General features: G+C 56.5%; 1 protein-coding gene across 6 annotated transcripts; it reads right to left on the bottom strand.

The window, feature by feature from the left end:
• Window positions 1-2,845: 2,845 nt before the first annotated feature.
• ABCG4 (ATP binding cassette subfamily G member 4) lies at window positions 2,846-16,570 on the bottom strand. 6 transcript variants are annotated; one of them, XM_045483122.1, is made up of 15 exons: window positions 16,198-16,561; window positions 15,311-15,575; window positions 11,079-11,196; window positions 10,821-10,953; window positions 10,629-10,679; window positions 10,287-10,432; window positions 9,019-9,142; window positions 8,776-8,890; window positions 8,463-8,605; window positions 7,128-7,226; window positions 6,736-6,904; window positions 6,527-6,627; window positions 5,041-5,199; window positions 4,755-4,873; window positions 2,846-4,590 (listed from the first exon to the last, which is right to left on the bottom strand). In XM_045483122.1, exons 2-15 carry the CDS (start codon window positions 15,546-15,548, stop codon window positions 4,365-4,367), a joined length of 1,941 nt encoding a protein of 646 aa, XP_045339078.1. In that variant the 5' UTR covers window positions 15,549-15,575; window positions 16,198-16,561; the 3' UTR covers window positions 2,846-4,364. The 6 variants fall into 6 exon arrangements, with proteins under 6 accessions (XP_045339078.1, XP_045339077.1, XP_045339079.1 ...); XM_045483121.1 differs by having other exon boundaries at window positions 15,311-15,560; XM_045483123.1 differs by lacking the exon at window positions 16,198-16,561 and adding an exon at window positions 15,870-15,992 and having other exon boundaries at window positions 15,311-15,560.
• Between the last annotated feature and the right edge of the window lie 137 nt (window positions 16,571-16,707).

Below are 16,707 nucleotides of genomic sequence, written 5' to 3'. Positions count from 1 at the left end.
TCATGGCCTCGCCCTGGGGCTTCCTGGTCCTCAAAGCCCTCACTCTCATCCCTGTGGCTCCACACAGGGCACACCCAGGACTCACGGAGCTGATAGAGCAGCCACCCACCGCCCACAGCCAGGGCCCGCCTCCACATGCAAACGTAGGTGTGCGATGTGCACGGAACAGAGGTGTGCAACAGGGAAGCCATAGAGAGGCACCTTGAGGCAAGGCTGGGAAGAGGGCTTTGTGATCCCTACTGTCCATCCGGACTGAAGACAGTGTTGACATTTCATTAACACACATAGGCCTATGTTCATTCACTGAATACATGGTATGGGGTTAGTTCTGAGCGACCGGAACAAGGCACGCAGGGTCCAGACCATAGCCTCTCCCCTCCGGCTAGCCCAAATGATGGTCCATCGGAGGCAGACAGAAGCCTTTGGAAAGGCTGGGGCAGGAAGTTACTAACTGCCTCTGACAGAGAAGGTGACATTTGAATCGGATCTCGAGTAAGTCCAGGAAGGGAAGGGCAGGGCATTCCAGAACAGCAGGGGAAATGGCACATTTTCATATTAAGAGAAGCTCTGAAAGGGGAGAAGAATGGGGGGGGGGGGGGGACAACGCTGTGAATGTGGTCTCAGGGGTGACATTTCAGACCTGGGGGACTCTTCCAGCTTCACTCCACTTACCTAGCCGTGCGAGGCAGAAGGGCCCCCGGCTGCAGGCTGCAGTTACTGGACACGGCTGAGAGCAAACCATTCCCCTCCCCCACCCCCGGTGGGTATGACAGCCATGTCGGCTTTATTAATAACATATCATTTGACCGGCATCTCGCGGACAGAAGTACCCTGAGTCACGCTGTGGGCATGTGCTCTGTCGTCCAACCTCAGGGTGGGGCACCAGGTGCTGTGGACCCATAGCATGGAGAACTGCCTTAATCATCTCTGCCCTCCAGCCCCTTGCACGGGCCCTGGCACAGAAGGTGGCTGCATTGAAGGAAATGATCTCTGAGTCCGGGGAGGATGGCACTCAGGGAGAGCAGGCCCATTCCTAAGCATGCTTGGACGGGCAGAGGGCACAGCCCTGCAGGTTGATGGGACCGGTGGGAGAAATCGTAGGTGGCTCACAGTGGCAAGAGGACAGGATCTGGAGAGCTTGCTCAAGTTGCCTCTCCAAGCCTTGGTTTTCTTCTCTGTGAAAGGAGGAAATGATAATACTCATCCCAGCAGCCTCATGGGGTTACTGTAAGAATCGAAAGAGCTTTCTTTGCAAAGACATGAGCCACTCTACAAAATGTTCTCTGGGCCTGAGTGGCCCTTGCTGGCTCTGGATGGCTGTTCGTCTCCTGTAGCTCCCAAGGGCTCTTACCAGTGTGTGAGTTTATAAATGTTTTACTCTTTTCGGAGTATTTACATTTTGAAAGAGAAAGTAAAGATGAAGAATCTTAAGAAAGACGGCTTAATGGTGGGATTTTGTGCCCTCTGATTTTAATAAGCCACCTGCAGGCATTACTCCAGGGAAAGGGCAGCACCCAGCATGGCCCCTAAAGCTAGCTAGGGTTCCAGAAGCTAGGACTCTGACCTCTTCCCACTTCCCACCACCACTCTGAACCCCTCACGATAACGTCCATCTCCAGGGGTGCCTGGGTAGCTCAGTCACTTAAGCGTCCGACTCTTGGTTTCTGCTCAGGCCATGATCTCACAGTTCATGGGTTCGAGCCCTGCATCGGGCTCTGTGCTGACAGCTCGGCGCCTGGAGCCTGCTTTGGAGTCTGTGTCTCCCTCTCTCTCTCCCCCTCCCCCACTCATGCTCTGCCTCTCTCTCTCTCTCTCTCTCTCTCTCTCAAAAGTAAATAAACATTTAAAAAATTAAAAAAAAAAAAAGTCCATTTACAGGCAGGCACCCAACCAGTAATAGACTAGACCCTCATCTGGCCCGGGACACTTAGCTCGGCATGTAGCACATGCAAGGTAGTCCTAGCAGCTGGCAGGGTCAATGTCAGTCCCTTCCTTCAGTCCCCAAGCTTCAGGATCAGGAAGGAAGAGGGTGAGACAATGTGCTGCTTCTTGGGTCACCTTGCCACCAACCTCCAAGGACTTCTGGGCAGTTGTCTACTGAAAACCTCAGACCACCAACCCACGTCCAGTCCTGATGGCTGATGGCTGGGCCCCGGTTAAGTGTGGCTCAGGGACGGGGCTGGGGGGTGGGGGGCAGGAGAGAAGAGAGGGAGAAAAAGAGAAAGCTGGGGTAAGTTCGGTGAGGTACCTGGTATTCTCATCCTAGCGCTTAGGCTCCGGGGTCTTTCCTGCTTCTCACTGCTCTTTATGACCACTGACTAGATGCCCTCCCCCGCCCCGCCAGGCACAACCGGGGCTCAGTGAATTCTGAAGAGAGGGACATGTATCACTTGGCGAGAACACACCCATGCAACAGACACAAGGCACCCACACAGAGCATGCAGGTCCGCCCTAATCATCATCATTGGCCAGTGTCAAGAATGAGGAGTCTGGAGGCAGAAGACCCGGTTCCCAGATCTGGCTTCACCTCCATTAGCTAAGGGTCCCTGGGCAAGTTACTTAGCCCATGTCTCAGTTGTCTCATCTGCAAAATGGGTTATCATGGGGGACGATGCAGAGTCGGCATCGGACTTTCTTGAGATAATGAACACAAAGCATTTGTAACATATAAAGCATAATACAGGTACTTTATATGCTATACGTTCGCTACCTTGACATGTACTAGCTTGGCTTACCACCTACTGCCACACACTCCCTAAAGCGCGCAGACTCCTTTCAAGCGCTTCGAAGACCCCTCACAGCCCGTGGTCCTGGGTGCCACGCCCGTACACATTTCTACACCGCATACTGTATAAATATAGGTTTTATTAATAATGGGTGAAACCCCACAAATACAACTGGCATCTCTGGGTGATGGTGGGAATCCGTGGCAGGACAAGAGAAGGAAGAGTGGTATGTGTACAGAAATCAGGGGGGCGGGAAAGAGCCCTGGGGGAAGGGGAAATCAGAAGCAGCATGAGCCTGGACCTACCACAACAGCCAGACATGTTCTGTGTCTGTCGCTCTGGTGCCCAGGGGCCGCCTTGGCTGATGGGAAGGGTGTGGAGAGACCCAGACGGGAGTTTGAATGAGCAGCAAGCGGCTGGGGAAGGGGTCAGAGAGTGAGAATACCAGCCTGACGCACAAGAGAGGGGGCATGGGGTGGCAGGCGGCCAAGGCCAACTGATGCCCGTGCTTGTGCTTGTGTTGGCTCCTGAACTCCAGAGAGATAGTGCCTTGTGCCGCCCCTGACTTGGAGGGGAAGGAAGACTCGGGGGTAGACACCTGCAGATCCTGGAGACACCCCGGGCAGCACCAGCCTCATCCTTACAGTCCAAGCGGCATGCCCAGGAGGAGGCCGGCACTGCCCTTCCCACAGCTCCCACCGCCACCACTGCCACCAGCGCTCCTCGGAGCCACGGCGGACAGCGAGTGTGTGTAGGTCTGAGATTGCCTGTTCGCATGTATGTGCCCGTTTAACTCTGGAGAGGGTAGGGAGTTTTGCAGGACCGGGCAGGAGAAGCAAGAAAGGAAGCTTGGTCTTCTCCTACTCATGCCCCAGAATAAAGTGCATTCTCCAGTTCCAGTGGCAGGTGAGAGAGAAACACAAACATTATTGCAGAGGTGCCACCAGACCCTACCCCCACCAAAGGGGACGGGGAAGGGTAAACGGGGCGTCCCGTGGCCCCAGGCCTCTCCAATCCCCAGGATTGGGAGGGGCGACCCAGACAGAAAACCCAGCTTCTGTCCCAGCAGATTGTCCAAGGCGGCCAGGTCTGGGGGTGGGGAGAAGGTGAGGAGGAGGAACAGACTTCCAGAGCCTTCCCTGCTCCGTTCCAGTGTCCAAATGGGACTTCCAGGGGGCCCCACCAGGGCCCAGCCCTGGAACCTGAACCTCAGAACAGTCCAGTTTACAAACACTTGTGTGGCGGGGACCCCCAGAGGAGGCCACTTTGGTCAGTTGTAAGTGGGGGCCTGGAGACCCTGGGGCTCCCAGGCAGACAACAGAGGAGGGTGCCGAGGGCGGGAAGGAGGGCGGCAGCCTCCTAGTGGTCTTTGCATGCAGATGTTGGAGGGACTAGGGAGGAAGCTACAAACTGCATCAGCTGGGGAAGACTCCTGGGCATGGCGGGGAGGGCTGGAGCCCCGGTTGCCACGGCCACGGCCGGGAGCGCAGTCCAGCAGCCAGCCTGTGGAGCAGCTGAGAGAGGGGAGGATGGCTGCACCAGCAACCAGTGCCAAAGTCTACGAGGTTAAAACAGTCCCAGAGGGCTGGGGCTGGGGGCTTCCGCTGCGGGGGCTGGGGCGCAGGCCAGGGCAAGGCTCTATCTCTCTGACTTGACCCGGTAACGGAGCACAAGGTACGCCAGCAGCCGCAAGGCCAGGAAGAAGATGCCCAAGACCAGGAAGTCCATGTAGAGCTTGGCGTCCTCCACATCCAATGCTCGGAGGATACTCTGTGGATTCTGGAAAGGGCAGTGCTCCTCCAGGCAGGTCAGATCTTCTCGATCCATGCCATAGATGGTCAGAATCACACCCTCGAAGCCATACCTAGGCACGTGGGGACATCAGAGCAGGATACAGAGCATAGGTCACTGTTCCCTGGGCAAACCGCCAGGGCCCAGTTGCAACTCTCTCAGCCCTGGGGCCTGGGCTCCTGCCGGAGGGTGGGGGTGGGGGGAGCAGGGACAGATGGTGAGGGAAGGGGCACTGACCTGACATAGGAGAGGTAGGAGCTCCACTGCAGGTAAGTGGGGATGGTCTTGAAGCTGACAAAGAAACCGGAGAACAAGAGGACAGGGATGGCGGTAACTGGGCCCACAAAGGTGGCCACCTGGAGGGGAGGGAAGGGGACCGGGCCATCACAGGAGTGACCAGGATAGACTCAGGACTGAGGTGGCCCTGGGGTTTCCCACAGATCCATTCCTATGCCAGCCCCTGTTTCCTCCCACCAGATCCTGTCCACCACCCCTCAAGATCCCCAAGTGCCGGCCCTCCCACCTGTAGGGAATTGGAGGCGGCTCCAATCAGCAGCCCCAAAGACTGGGCCACCAAGGCGGTGGCAGTGGCCAGGGCTGAGAAGAGCAGGAAGCGACTGGTTTCAGCTGGCTGGCCTGTCATCCAGTACATAATGCTGCAGTATACCACCGGGCACACCACCTGGGGAGGGGACACAGGCCTGGGCAGTGGACCGCGAGCCAGGGGCACGGTAGAAGCCCTAGAACAGCTCTTCCTCGAGCGTCCGTGCTTAGTCCTGTCCCCGCACTCTGTCTGCTGCCCGCCCCCCCCCAGGGGCTGACCCATGACCCCTTCCTTCCTGGCTATATGAACCTATTCTCTTCCTCCGGTGTCACCATTTCCATTAGCCCCACTCTGACCAGTTCAGGCATGGCGACTTCTCCATATCTGAGCTCCGAAACCTGGATCAGCTTACTCTTTGTATTGTTGATTAACTCTACATCGGAAGCACACTTTGTCCCCCTCTGAGCTATCAGCTCCGGGAGGCGGAGTCCAAACCCACAAGTACGGTACGGCAGGCTGTTCCCTGCACAGGGGCGCCCAATCAAGAGGCCACCAGAGGCCGAGATCCAGCTGTGCTCTCCCCACAAAGCCATGCACCCTGGCGCGGGGCAGCAGCCGCCCTGAGGAAGGGGCATCTTCGTCCAGTCTGCACAAAGATGCCCTCGGGATTATTGGTGGCCCTGGAGCTTGGAAAAGAGTGGCAGTGGCAAAAAAAAAAAAAAAAAAAAAACAACACCCAAACTGGCTAACATTTAGTGGGCACTTTAGTGCATGCCAAGCACTGTTCTTTTTTTTTTTTTTTTTTTTTTTTATTTTAATGTTTACTTTCGAGAGACAGAGTGTGAGCAGGGGAGGGGCAGAGAGAGAGGGAGTCACAGAATCCGAAGCAGGCTCCAGGCTCTGAGCCGTCAGCACAGAGCCTGATGTGGGGCTTGAGCCCGTGAACCGGGAGACCACGACCTGAGCCAAAGTCGGAGGTTTAACTGACGGAGCCACCCAGGCACCCCTGCCAAGCCCTATTCCAAGTACTTTACACGTATTAACTCATTTAATCCTCAAAAACAACCCTGAGGTAGATACTCTCGTCACCCACTTTATAGATGGGGACGTGGAAGCAGAGAGAGACAGGGGCTAGCTCAACGTCTCCCGGCTACCAAGTAGCACTAAGGCCCCAGGGACTCCACCAGCCCCCACTGCCGTGGATAAGATTTACAGAGTCATTCACGGGGTTATTATTCTTATCACTGTCTGTCTGTCATCGGTCGTTCCCACAAGGACATAAGTTCCACAAGGTCAGGATTACATCTGTCTTATTCATTGCTGGATCCCAGCGCCTGGTACACAGCAGGGACTCCCCGCCTATTTGCTAAGTGAAAGGGACAAGAAAGGATGGCAGGGGACAGGGTTGAGGGAGACCAGCAAGCAAGTGAGGAAGGAGCCAGATAGGAGGGAGGAAGAGGCTTACCTGAAAGGGCACGTCGGCCATGGTCTTGGCCAGATAATATGCTTTGAGGCTGTACCAGTAGTTGAGATGCTCCCTCATGAAGACTGCCATCTCTAAGGGGACTGAGGACACAGGCAGATTAGGCACAGCTGTCTGATACCCTGACCCCCTGTGCCCCCAGCCTCCCCCCCACCCCCACCCCCGCCCCGGCCCAGGGCAGCTCAGCTCACAGGTGAGCACAGTTGGCATAAGGGCAGCAAACATGAGGAACAGCATGGAGAAGAAGAGGCAGCCGGTGTTGTTGAAGACCTTGCTGGCATCGTTACCGATGTGCAGGTAAAGGAGACCAATGAGCACGCCGATTACCACGTGGGACACAAACCGCAGGTGGGTCAGGACCTGGGTGAGGAGAGGGGATGGGCCGCAGGCCAGGGATGAGCAGCCACACTGGGGTAGGAACTCAGAGCTGCCCTCATGGACACACAGACACACAGGGGTACTGGGAGACTGCCGGCGGTGGGGGCTGGGGGGAGGGGGGACATTCCCCTCCCAGCTGCTGAGATCCTATGCCCCCCAAAGCCAGGCCTCTACCAGCCTCTTCTCCCCCAACTTGATGCCTCACCGTGTCCCTGAGGATGGACAAGAAGGTCCTCTTGAAAAGGATGCAGAACTGTGTAAGGGTGCTGGTGGCAAAGGTGTGGCTTTCAATGGGATCCACTTCCTGGGGAGAGGACATTGGCTTAGGTGAGCCTGTCCCACCCACTCACTGCACATCCAGCTCAGTGATGGGAAAACCCCTGAGCCCTTCCTCAGGGCAGGGGTCCTTCAGGTGTACTGATGGAAAATTCCCCACCATTGAGGGGCGTGCCTGGAAGCTGGCCTCAGAGTCATGAACTGGAGTGAGATTCCGAGAGAGAGAGAGAGAGAGAGAGAGAGAGAGAAGGAACAAGTAAAAATGTGGGAGGCCGGAGAGAGCAAGGAGGTCAAGGACACCTGTGGGGGCTACTAGGAGATCAGTCACTCCTCTTCTTTACTCCATCAAGAAACCTTTACCCCAAGGGCATAATGACAATCATATCTAGCAATGATAATAATGACGGCAGCAACAGTAAGGAATCCTTCTGGGTTTTGAGGCCAGCATCCATCTTATCAGTTCAGAAGAAAGAATTAACCAGAGGTCATATGGCCTCCAGGCACAGCTGGACCAACCAAGGGATTGTAGGAGCGCAACGCCACCAGCTCACAAGTGGTTAATTATCACTACCCTAAAGATATAAGCACCAGATGGACCGAATGAAATCTCTAACATAGAGAACAAAGATTTTTCAGATTCCAACTCTCTTGAGGTGGGAAAGATCTCCATCTGCTCCGGACGAAAGAGCACCACAGCACCTGCTGGCATGACCTTATGGGTCTCCAGTCAACGCCATCCACCTTCTCAAGAGACCCTTGCCCCAAGTTTTGGCCTTAAAAACCCTCACTTGCAAGCCCCTGGGGAGTTTGGGACTTTTGAGCACTAGCTCCGCATTCTCCTGGGTGGACCTACGGTGCAAAGACATTTGCGTGATGATCTAGTTAGTCCTGCCAATAACCCTGGAGGTAAGTGTCATCACCCCCAGGCTGCAGATGACAGTAGGACACGTTTTGGCCATGAGGCAAGAGACAGCATTGGTTTTGCTTACCAGGTGGCACCGTGCCGGCACCGAGGACAACACACAGATGCTCAGTAAGAACTTGCTGAACAAATAAATGAACGAGAACGCCCAAGCTCAGAGGTCGAGCAACGTGCCCAAGGTCACACAGCTGTTAATAGTAGGTCTACTCCAAGTTCTGGGTTCTTCCTAGAACCCAGTGGTTGTGATGCCTCTGGGGGAAAGCCTCTTTGGCAGGGCCGTTGTCCATTGTCCCATCCCCCCTCCCCCACTTTTCCTTCTCTGCCGTCCCCACCCCTACTCACCTGAGGGCAAGGGGGGCAAGGGGTGGGGACCTCATTCTTCTCTGGGATGCTCTTCTTCTCAGCCATGGTACAGAGCCCATTCTGCACAGCCCTGAACAGCATGGGGTTGAGGTCTCCGTACTCTCCAGAGGCCACTTCGATGACTAGGAGGCACAGAGGGGAGCGCTTAGCTAAGATGCATCCTTGGTTCCCAAGGGCAAGCCAGCCCCTCCATGGGTGTGTGGGGAAGGCCAGTGACAGTGAGGCCTCTGCCCCCAAGGAGGCCCGGGTGCATGACCCGATCCCCCAGGTTTGGCCCAGCGTCATCACTCACTGAAATCAGCCGGGTTGTGGTAAGTGGGGCAGTGCAAGCCGAGCCCCTTCAGGTAGGGGATCAGGTTGGTGACCACGCCCTTGAAGATGCACTGACCCTGGCTCAGGATGTAGAGCTGAGGCAGAAAGAGAAAGGTGAGGAAAACACAGCCAGAGGACCCGGCAGGCCCCACCAGCACCTCTACTGATGCCCTGCTCTCTCCCCATTGCAGGCCAGGCACGTGTGAGGCCCAGAGACACTCACCTTGTCAAACATCTCAAAGAGCTTGGCGCTGGGCTGGTGGATGGTGCAGATGATGGTACGGCCCCCCTGGGCCAGGGACTTCATGAGGGACACCACTTGGAAACAGGAGGCGCTGTCCAGACCACTGTCCAGAGAAAGGGGGTGGGGTGGGGTGAGGTGGGCAGAGCCAAAGAAGGGAGTGTTTGGGGTGGGGCAGCTGCTATGAAGGGGATGGAGCTGGCAAGGAAGGGAGTCACTCTGGCCATCCCCGTAGCCTGTACATACTGGACGATTCAGGCGTTTGGAGTTACCAAGAGGCCCAGAGCACCGCTCAGTTCAACACGCAAATATCCAGGGAGCACCTGTTGAAGGCCAGGCACTGGGATTACGGTGATGGATAACTAAGACAGACTCTGGTCCAGAGGGAGGGAAAGATAGGCGCACAGATCACCTGAGATAATGTGGAACGTGGCGTGACAAAGAGGGGAGGGTTCAGGTCTGCCATACAGGGGTTGGAGGGTAGTCAGAGAAGTTTGCCGAGTGCATGTGGAAGAAGAAGGAGCTACGCCAGCTCTGGTGGAAGGGCAGGCATGGAGGCGAAGGGCATGCCAGGCACAAGACACAGCATGTGCAAAGCTTAGAGGCAGGAAACACATGTCCGGCCCAGGGAATTATAAGCAATTCAGTGTTATTAGAGCATAAAATATAAGACGGCATGAAGCAAGATGTGAGGCTGGAGAAGTAGGTTCAGACCAGGACCTTGTAAGTCCTCTGATTTTATTAGGAGGGCAAATGGGAACCGTTGGGTGTGTTTTCAAGCAAGGGAGTGAGAATTGCCAGACTTGTCTTTTAGAAAGCTCTCTCTGGCTGCACTTTGGAGGAAGGATTGGCTGGAAGAGACTGGAGGTAAAGAGATAGGAGTCGGTTGCAGAAATGCGGGCGAGAGCTGCTGATGTCCTGAACTTAAGCAGGAGCACTAGGGATGGGGGTGGGGCAAATCTGAGAGACGGAGAAAGGAGGTAGAATCGGCAGGATTTGGTGACTGATTGGCTGTGGGGAAGAGAAGGAGAGGGAGGCATCAGTCAAGGAGGACGTGGGATTTCTGCCTGCATGAAGGATGGGGCTGCTACGGCAATAGCATTGGCAGGGACGGACGAGGAGTAAGCCCTTATCTTGGCCCCAGGAGGCTGCGAAAGCGGACTCTGGTCTCCAGCAGTGGAGCAAGATTCCCCCGGGGCTCAGGGCTGAGAGGAGGGGGCATCCTGCTGGGGGACGAGGGGGAGAACTACCTGGTGGGTTCGTCAAAGAACATGACCGGCGGGTTGTTGACCAGCTCCAGGGCGATGGCCAGGCGCTTCCTCTGCCCACCGGAGAGCAGGGCCGTCCTCGTGTGGGAGCAGGACATCAGGCCCAGTGCTGTCAGGATCTCCGTCACCTGGCCCAGGCCCCACCCCCATCCCAGGTCAGCTTCAGATTCTCCGCTCCTCCCCACCCCCACACCACCCCAACTTAAAGAGGTCTTCCCTTAAGTCCACTGGCCCCCCCCGCCCCCCCCCAACTCGGGGCTCTAGGACTCAGAAACACACACAGGGCAGCCATCCTCTTCTCACCCTTGTCTCTTCCCCACTCACCAGTTCCTTCTTCACCTCTTGCTTCTCACTCAGCTTCAGGTTAGCAGAGACCTGAGGCCCAGAGAGTAGGCGGGTCAGATGTGTGTGGGAGGGGGGCCCTGCCTCGACCCCTTGAGGATGGGGGCGGCGGACAGAAGCGGGGGGGGGGGGGGGGGGGGGGCTGGGAGGAGGAGGCGGCCATCCAGCCCTCACCATCATGGCTTCCAACACCGTCAGGTGTGGGAGCAGCATGTCTTCCTGCATGATGTAACAGGACATCTTGCGGAAGGTCCTCAGTTCCCGCGGCCTCCCGTTGACCAGGATCTGCCCCTTCATGCCAGACTCCCTGGAGGAACATTGGTCGCGGGTGGGGGGGTCAAGGCCACTTCAGATCCCCTTCTGGGCTCTCCCGGGGATCCGGATCCGTCCTCCCGGCCCCTTTCCCCGCTTCCGCCCCAGCCGCGTCCTCACCTGTACCCTGCCAGGATGTTCATGAATGTGGACTTGCCAGCCCCCGAGGGGCCCATGATGCCGATCAGCTCCCGGCGGCAGAATTTACCCGACAGGCACTTGAGGAGGGTCTTATAACCTGCAGTGAGGGAGGGAGGCACTTCTGATCAGGGTTGCAGTGGACAGAGGAGCCCCAAACTCTTAGCAGCAGCCATGGCTTTTATTGAAATAGGCAGTCCCTACTCAGGGTAAACTGATTCGGATGGAGGATCGACCTTCAGAGCAGCAACAGTATTCACACCCTCTCATCCTGGTCCCCTAGAAATGGCCACTCCTAATGTCGAAGCATCAGAGGTGACCATACTCTTCGGTAGGCTATGAAAAACCTCCACACCTCATGGATGGTCGCGGAGAGCGGGGTCAAGCTTATAGACGACCCTGCTCCCCTTCTATACACACAGCAGTGACCCTCACTGCCTCCAGGAAGATTTTCCCAATGATCAGCCCGAGGGAGCTGGTCGAATGTCCTCGGTGTTCCCATAGCGCTTTGCATATGCCAGCATGGTGGCTATTTGACGCGCCTGTCTCTCACCCCCTCCCCACCCAGCCTCTTAGTCTGTGAGCTGCTTGGGGGCAGAGTCTGTGGCTTGCTCATCTTTGTAACCTCAGGAGACTGTCTGGCAGGTACCAGGTGCTCCCGGAGTAAGTGTTCCCGGAGTGAGTGTTCTCAGAGCTTTTGCTTCATTCTGGAAAAGCCTTCTTTGTGCTCCCTTGGCCCCCTAGGCTTGTCTCTGCAGCCCCTAACGTGGCCCAGTAACATATCATTCATTCACTCGTTGGGAGGCAGCAGATGCATTAAGAGCACCGATTTGGAGTCAGGTGGATCTAGGTTCAAATTCTGGCTCCACACTTACCAGCTGTGAGACCTCAGGCAAGTTGCTTAACCTCTCTGAGCTCCAGGTCCCTCATCTGTAAAATGAGGATGATAGTACCTATCTCATAGGGTTGTTGTAAAGAGTCAATGAGATAATATATGTAAAGGCATATGACACAGTGCTTGGCACATAGAGTATATTTAAAAAATGACATTTTATCATTAATTCCATTTGACAAATGTTTATTGATATCCACTACATTCCAAGCTCTGTACCAGACACTGGACAAAAAAAAAAAAAAAAAAATGAAGAAGACACATTTCCTGCTTTCAAGAAAGTCATAGTCTGGGGCGCCTGGGTGGCTCAGTTGGTTGAGCGTCCGACTTCAGCTCAGGTCATGATCTCACAGTCTGTGAGTTCGGGCCCTGCGTCAGGCTCTGGGCTGACAGCTCAGAGCCTGGAGCCTGCTTCAGATTCTGTGTCTCCCTCTCTCTCTGCCCCTTCCCCGCTCATGCTCTGTCTCTCTCTGTCTCAAAAATAAATAAAAAACATTGAAAAAAAAAAAAGAAAGAAAGAAAGTCATAGTCTAGGTAAAAATGGTGGGAACGTCTGTGGATCTAAGGAAAGATAAAATAAGGGTTATAATAGAAGCACAAATAATGCACAATGAGAATGCAGAAAATGGAACTGAGGAGGGTGGAGGGGCAAGGGAAATATCAAGAATGGCTTCCTGGAAGAAGTGGCAATTGAGCTAAGTCTTGAAGGATGCTCAGCACTCAAAAATGGAGAGGAAAGTCAGAGGCTCGCCAATCCTTGGAAGGAGGAGCTCTGCCACGTGAGAGAATATACAGAACACAATCCAGGAAGCAGAGGTCAGAGACTACAGGGAGTCACCCGGGAAAACAAGGTAGAGAGGAAGGAGGAAGCCCATGAGACCAGCCTTGCCTCGTATGCTTGCAGACCTGCCTCAGTGAGGCAGAAACACCAATCTCCCACTGGAGATTTTGTTCATTACCACCCTCCTCCGACCCCCACTGAGCCCCACTCCCTCTCCACAATACCTCCTTAGCAGAGACAGCGAAGGGATGTGATCTTTCACTCTCCCTCCACAGCACCCAGCTATCCCTCTGGACGCATCCATTCAGAAGGAGGCTCAGCTGCTGTCCACTCTGCGGTCCTGATCGCACCGACGGACTGGATAGTGCTTTCCCGTTTATAAACTCATTACCCAGGTTGCTGCTACAGCAACATGGACGAGCCAACTGGGGCCCAGGGACATCCAGTGACTCACCCAAGGTCACACAGCAAGTTCTTCACTGGGAGAGGGCAAGTCACAGGTTCTATCCCTCTGCCTCAGTCATTATGACCATCAATCCGAAAGACCTGTGGTTGTATACTCTAGCAAATGCCTTTCAGAACCACTCACAGGAAATGATTTCTTTTGCAGGGGAGGAGACTGGCAATGAAGAACCTTCCTCTCATTTAATCACAGCCAAGCACTAGATTGGACACTGATGCCTAATACAAATATCATCTTACACTTGCCTTTCACAAAGCATTTCCACAGATAATGTCTCAGCTAAGCCTGTGCAATGACATTTCTTATCACCCCTATTCACAGATGAGGAAAGTGAGGCCAAGAGAGGGTAAGCAGATGGCCCAAGGTCATCTTCCAGTGGACAGGTGGCTAGGAACCCAGTCTTTGAACCCCTGCTGTTCCATGGCTGCTCTTCATGGGAAGGGCCTGCCAGGCCTTGACATAAAGACACATCAGAGTTCTAGTCCTGCCTCAGTCAGTAACTCTCTTGCAATTCTGTCAAGTCCTGTCAAAATCAGGACAGTAACATCTCCTCCCAAGGCATAACAGGGTTATTGTGAATGTTAAGTGAGGTGTTTAATAATAACTAATAGGAAAGTGTTTTGAAAACAAGAAACACCGTAATAATTAGGGGAAAAGGGCGGCAAATCCTTACCTGGGAAAGGCAGAAACTACCCTCTCTCCACATCCCTCTCTCTTTTTCCTCTCTGCCCACCTCTAATTTCTCTAATTGCTTTCTGTCCTCCAGACAAGGGGACTCAAAGGCAAGTCAAAGAGAGGAGGACAGAAGACAAAGAAAAGGGCAAGGGACAGAAGAGACAGCAAAGCGGACAGTGGAGAGTATGGGGCTGGCAAGGTCAAAGGAGAAAGGACCTGGTCAGAGGTGCCAATTTGTGACGGGTGGGTGGGTTGAAGCAACCGGTCCATCTAACTACATTTCTTTCTTATCTACACATCTCCTTGAAACCGAGGAAACGAGAGGGCTAAGGACATAATGGCTATCTCTTCATTTTGCCCAGAGCTGGTCTCGGGGCGGAGAGGCTGCTCAGGGACGGGGCACCGGGCAGGGGGCCCAGAGGCCTCAGTTGCCATTGGCTCAGGCCCTGTGACCTTTTGGTCACTCATGGGAGTGAGGGTGGGGAGTACAGAGACAGCTCATGCTTGGTCCTGCTCAGAAGCACCCCAAACTTATTCTTAAATCTCAGAGAACAATGTCCCAGCTCCACCCCTCGTCCACACCCAGCTCTGGGGGAAAACAAAAACAAAATAAACCCCTCAGCTTCTCTATTCCCAGCTCAAGCTGCCCGTGGCCGGCCAGGGGCAAGGGATCCAGGCGATGGCGAGGGTTCCAAGGAACTCAGAGCCCCAGCCCTTCCCCACCTGTGCTGATGAGAGAAAAGAGGAGGGGATGGGAGTTGGTGTACCAGGGAAGTTACGAGACGGGGAAAAACAATACGCAGAGAGCAGGAAAACCTGGCTTCTGGTCCCGGCTCTGCCACGTATGAGCGGTGTGGCACTGGACAAGTTACTCAACTTCCCTGGACCTCAGTTTCCTTATTAGTGACGTGAGGATGTCATCTCTCTTGCTAAACCCTCACCCTCCCTGCCTTGGAGGACTTCAGCAAGCATGGAGTAAGATGACAGGAATGAGAACATCTTTTAGGATTAGCAGTGTTCTGTGGGTACAAGGATGTTGCTAACCGCTGGGGAGAACCTGTGCAACACAGCCCCCCACTTCCTCGCCCCAGCCCTCAAAGGCAGGAATTCTACCTAAAAATAAAGAAGGAAAACTCCGCAAGAGTCACTGAACCCCCGGAGGTCATCATGTCAACTTAGAGGGAGAAAGCTCCAGTAGCCAGTCGAACCTAGAGTCCCACACCGTGCTCGCGGGTGTGGGGGGAGCACAGACCCGCCGCCTCAACTGTGTGCGTAGCCAGCGGGTTGAGATTTCAGTGCTCCCGCAGGGCCCATTGGTGAGGAACAGGGGACTCCCAGACCTCCTGCTCTCCACGAGGCAACTCCTGGGGGCTCCACAGCTCCCCACCAGACTGCTCCCTTACCCCGTTTGCGCCAGCAGGGCCCCTCCCGCACGGAATAGGACAGCTCCACGAACTCGATGTCCACTGCTGAGCGCTTGGGTAGGTGGGAGAAGCGCTGGGCTTCGGTGATGTGGTTCTCCACCTTCTTCAGGTGCGTGGTCAGCATCGGGGGCTCCGCCCCGTCCTCCAGCGCCACGGCCATGGCCACGGCCCCGGGTCCTAGTCCACAGCCCCCGGCCTCCAGCGCCTTCTCCGCCATCACGCCGCCGGCCTGCAGGGAGAGGGCCTGCTCGGTTCGGCGGAGACCCCCAAGCCTTGGCTCAAACCTCCCTCGCCTTCTAATGCTCCCCCGCCCCCACTCCCCGCCTCTTTCTCTGGGCAGATCTGCTACGGAGAGCACCCCACTCCCCACCGCCAGAGCGTCTGCCCCCTCCTGCCCCCCACTCCCGGCGCAGCAACGCTCGGTTCCGACCTCTCCTCGGTCCGGCCAGCCCCAGCTCCGGCTCCAGCCTGGCCGCAGCCCGACCCCTACAAGCCCTCACCCGCTCCCCCCTCCCCGCGGTGGCTCTAATCTCCTTACCCCGCAGGCCAGCAGCCCCTGGGGACTGGAGGGTTGGGGAGCGGGGAGGAGGGAAGGGGCGGCCCGCGGAGGCTGCCCGCTAGCTGGTCTGGGTAGCCGGGTGCGCGCAGGGAGGACCGGGGGGAAGGCGGAGGAAGAGGAGGCTCTGGGCCTCCCGCAGCATCCCCCTCCCCATCCCCGGGCGCGACGCCCGGCCCGCCCCTCCCGCCGGCGCCCCGGGGCCCCGGCGGCCGCAACACCCGCACCCAAGACCTCCCCCCTCCACCGCCGCGCCAACTAGCCTCCCGCGGCGGGCTCCCCCCTCCCCATCTCCCGCGTGCCTAGTCACCTTGATGCGCCCCCGGGCCGGTGCGGACCGAGAAGCTTGGCGCTGCCGCGGGCCGGGGATGGAGACTCCGGGCCCTTCTCACCTGCCTCCGGCTGCGGCACCGCGGCCCGGCTCCCGGTCCCGGCGGCGCGGGCCGGGGCGGGGCCGGGGCGGGGCGGGCGACTGGGGAGGGCCCGGGCCCCAGTCCGCCGAGAGATGACAAGGATGGGGAGGGGCGAGGGGGGCGCGCCCCGACTCGGCTGGGCTGCGCACACCCGGTTCCCGGAGCCCGGTCCCGGGCGCTGTGTCCTCCCGAGCCCGCCGGGCGACTGCGCTCTGCTCCCAGCTACTGCTCGCCGGTCCCGCTGTTCTTAAAGGGCCCGCGCGGCCCCGCAGCCGGCGGGGGGCGAGCAAGGCGAAGGGGACGGCGGTGCCGGCGACGCGGAGGCCGGAGCCAGCGCAGGTGTGGCCCCGGGACTGGGGGGGTTGGCGGCGAAAGGCCAACTTGAAGACAGGAAAGGAGCTGAAGTC

Source organism: Leopardus geoffroyi, chromosome D1 (assembly GCF_018350155.1).
Source record: "Leopardus geoffroyi isolate Oge1 chromosome D1, O.geoffroyi_Oge1_pat1.0, whole genome shotgun sequence".
Lineage (NCBI taxonomy): Eukaryota > Metazoa > Chordata > Mammalia > Carnivora > Felidae > Leopardus > Leopardus geoffroyi.
Note: the sequence above shows the minus strand (reverse complement) of the source record. Positions and strands in the feature narration are given on the sequence as shown.

What these genes read in the sequence shown, in the direction of transcription:
- ABCG4 (XM_045483122.1), bottom strand. Translation starts at nt 15,548, where the DNA reads ATGGCGGAGAAGGCGCTGGAGGCCGGGGGCTGTGGACTAGGACCCGGG. An exon ending in TTCTTTGACGAACCCACCAG is followed by an intron (nt 9,143 to 10,286) that starts GTAGTTCTCCCC and finishes TTCTCTGGACAG; the next exon opens with TGGTCTGGACAGCGCCTCCT. An exon ending in TATGCCAACTGTGCTCACCT is followed by an intron (nt 6,628 to 6,735) that starts GTGAGCTGAGCT and finishes CTGTGTCCTCAG; the next exon opens with TCCCCTTAGAGATGGCAGTC.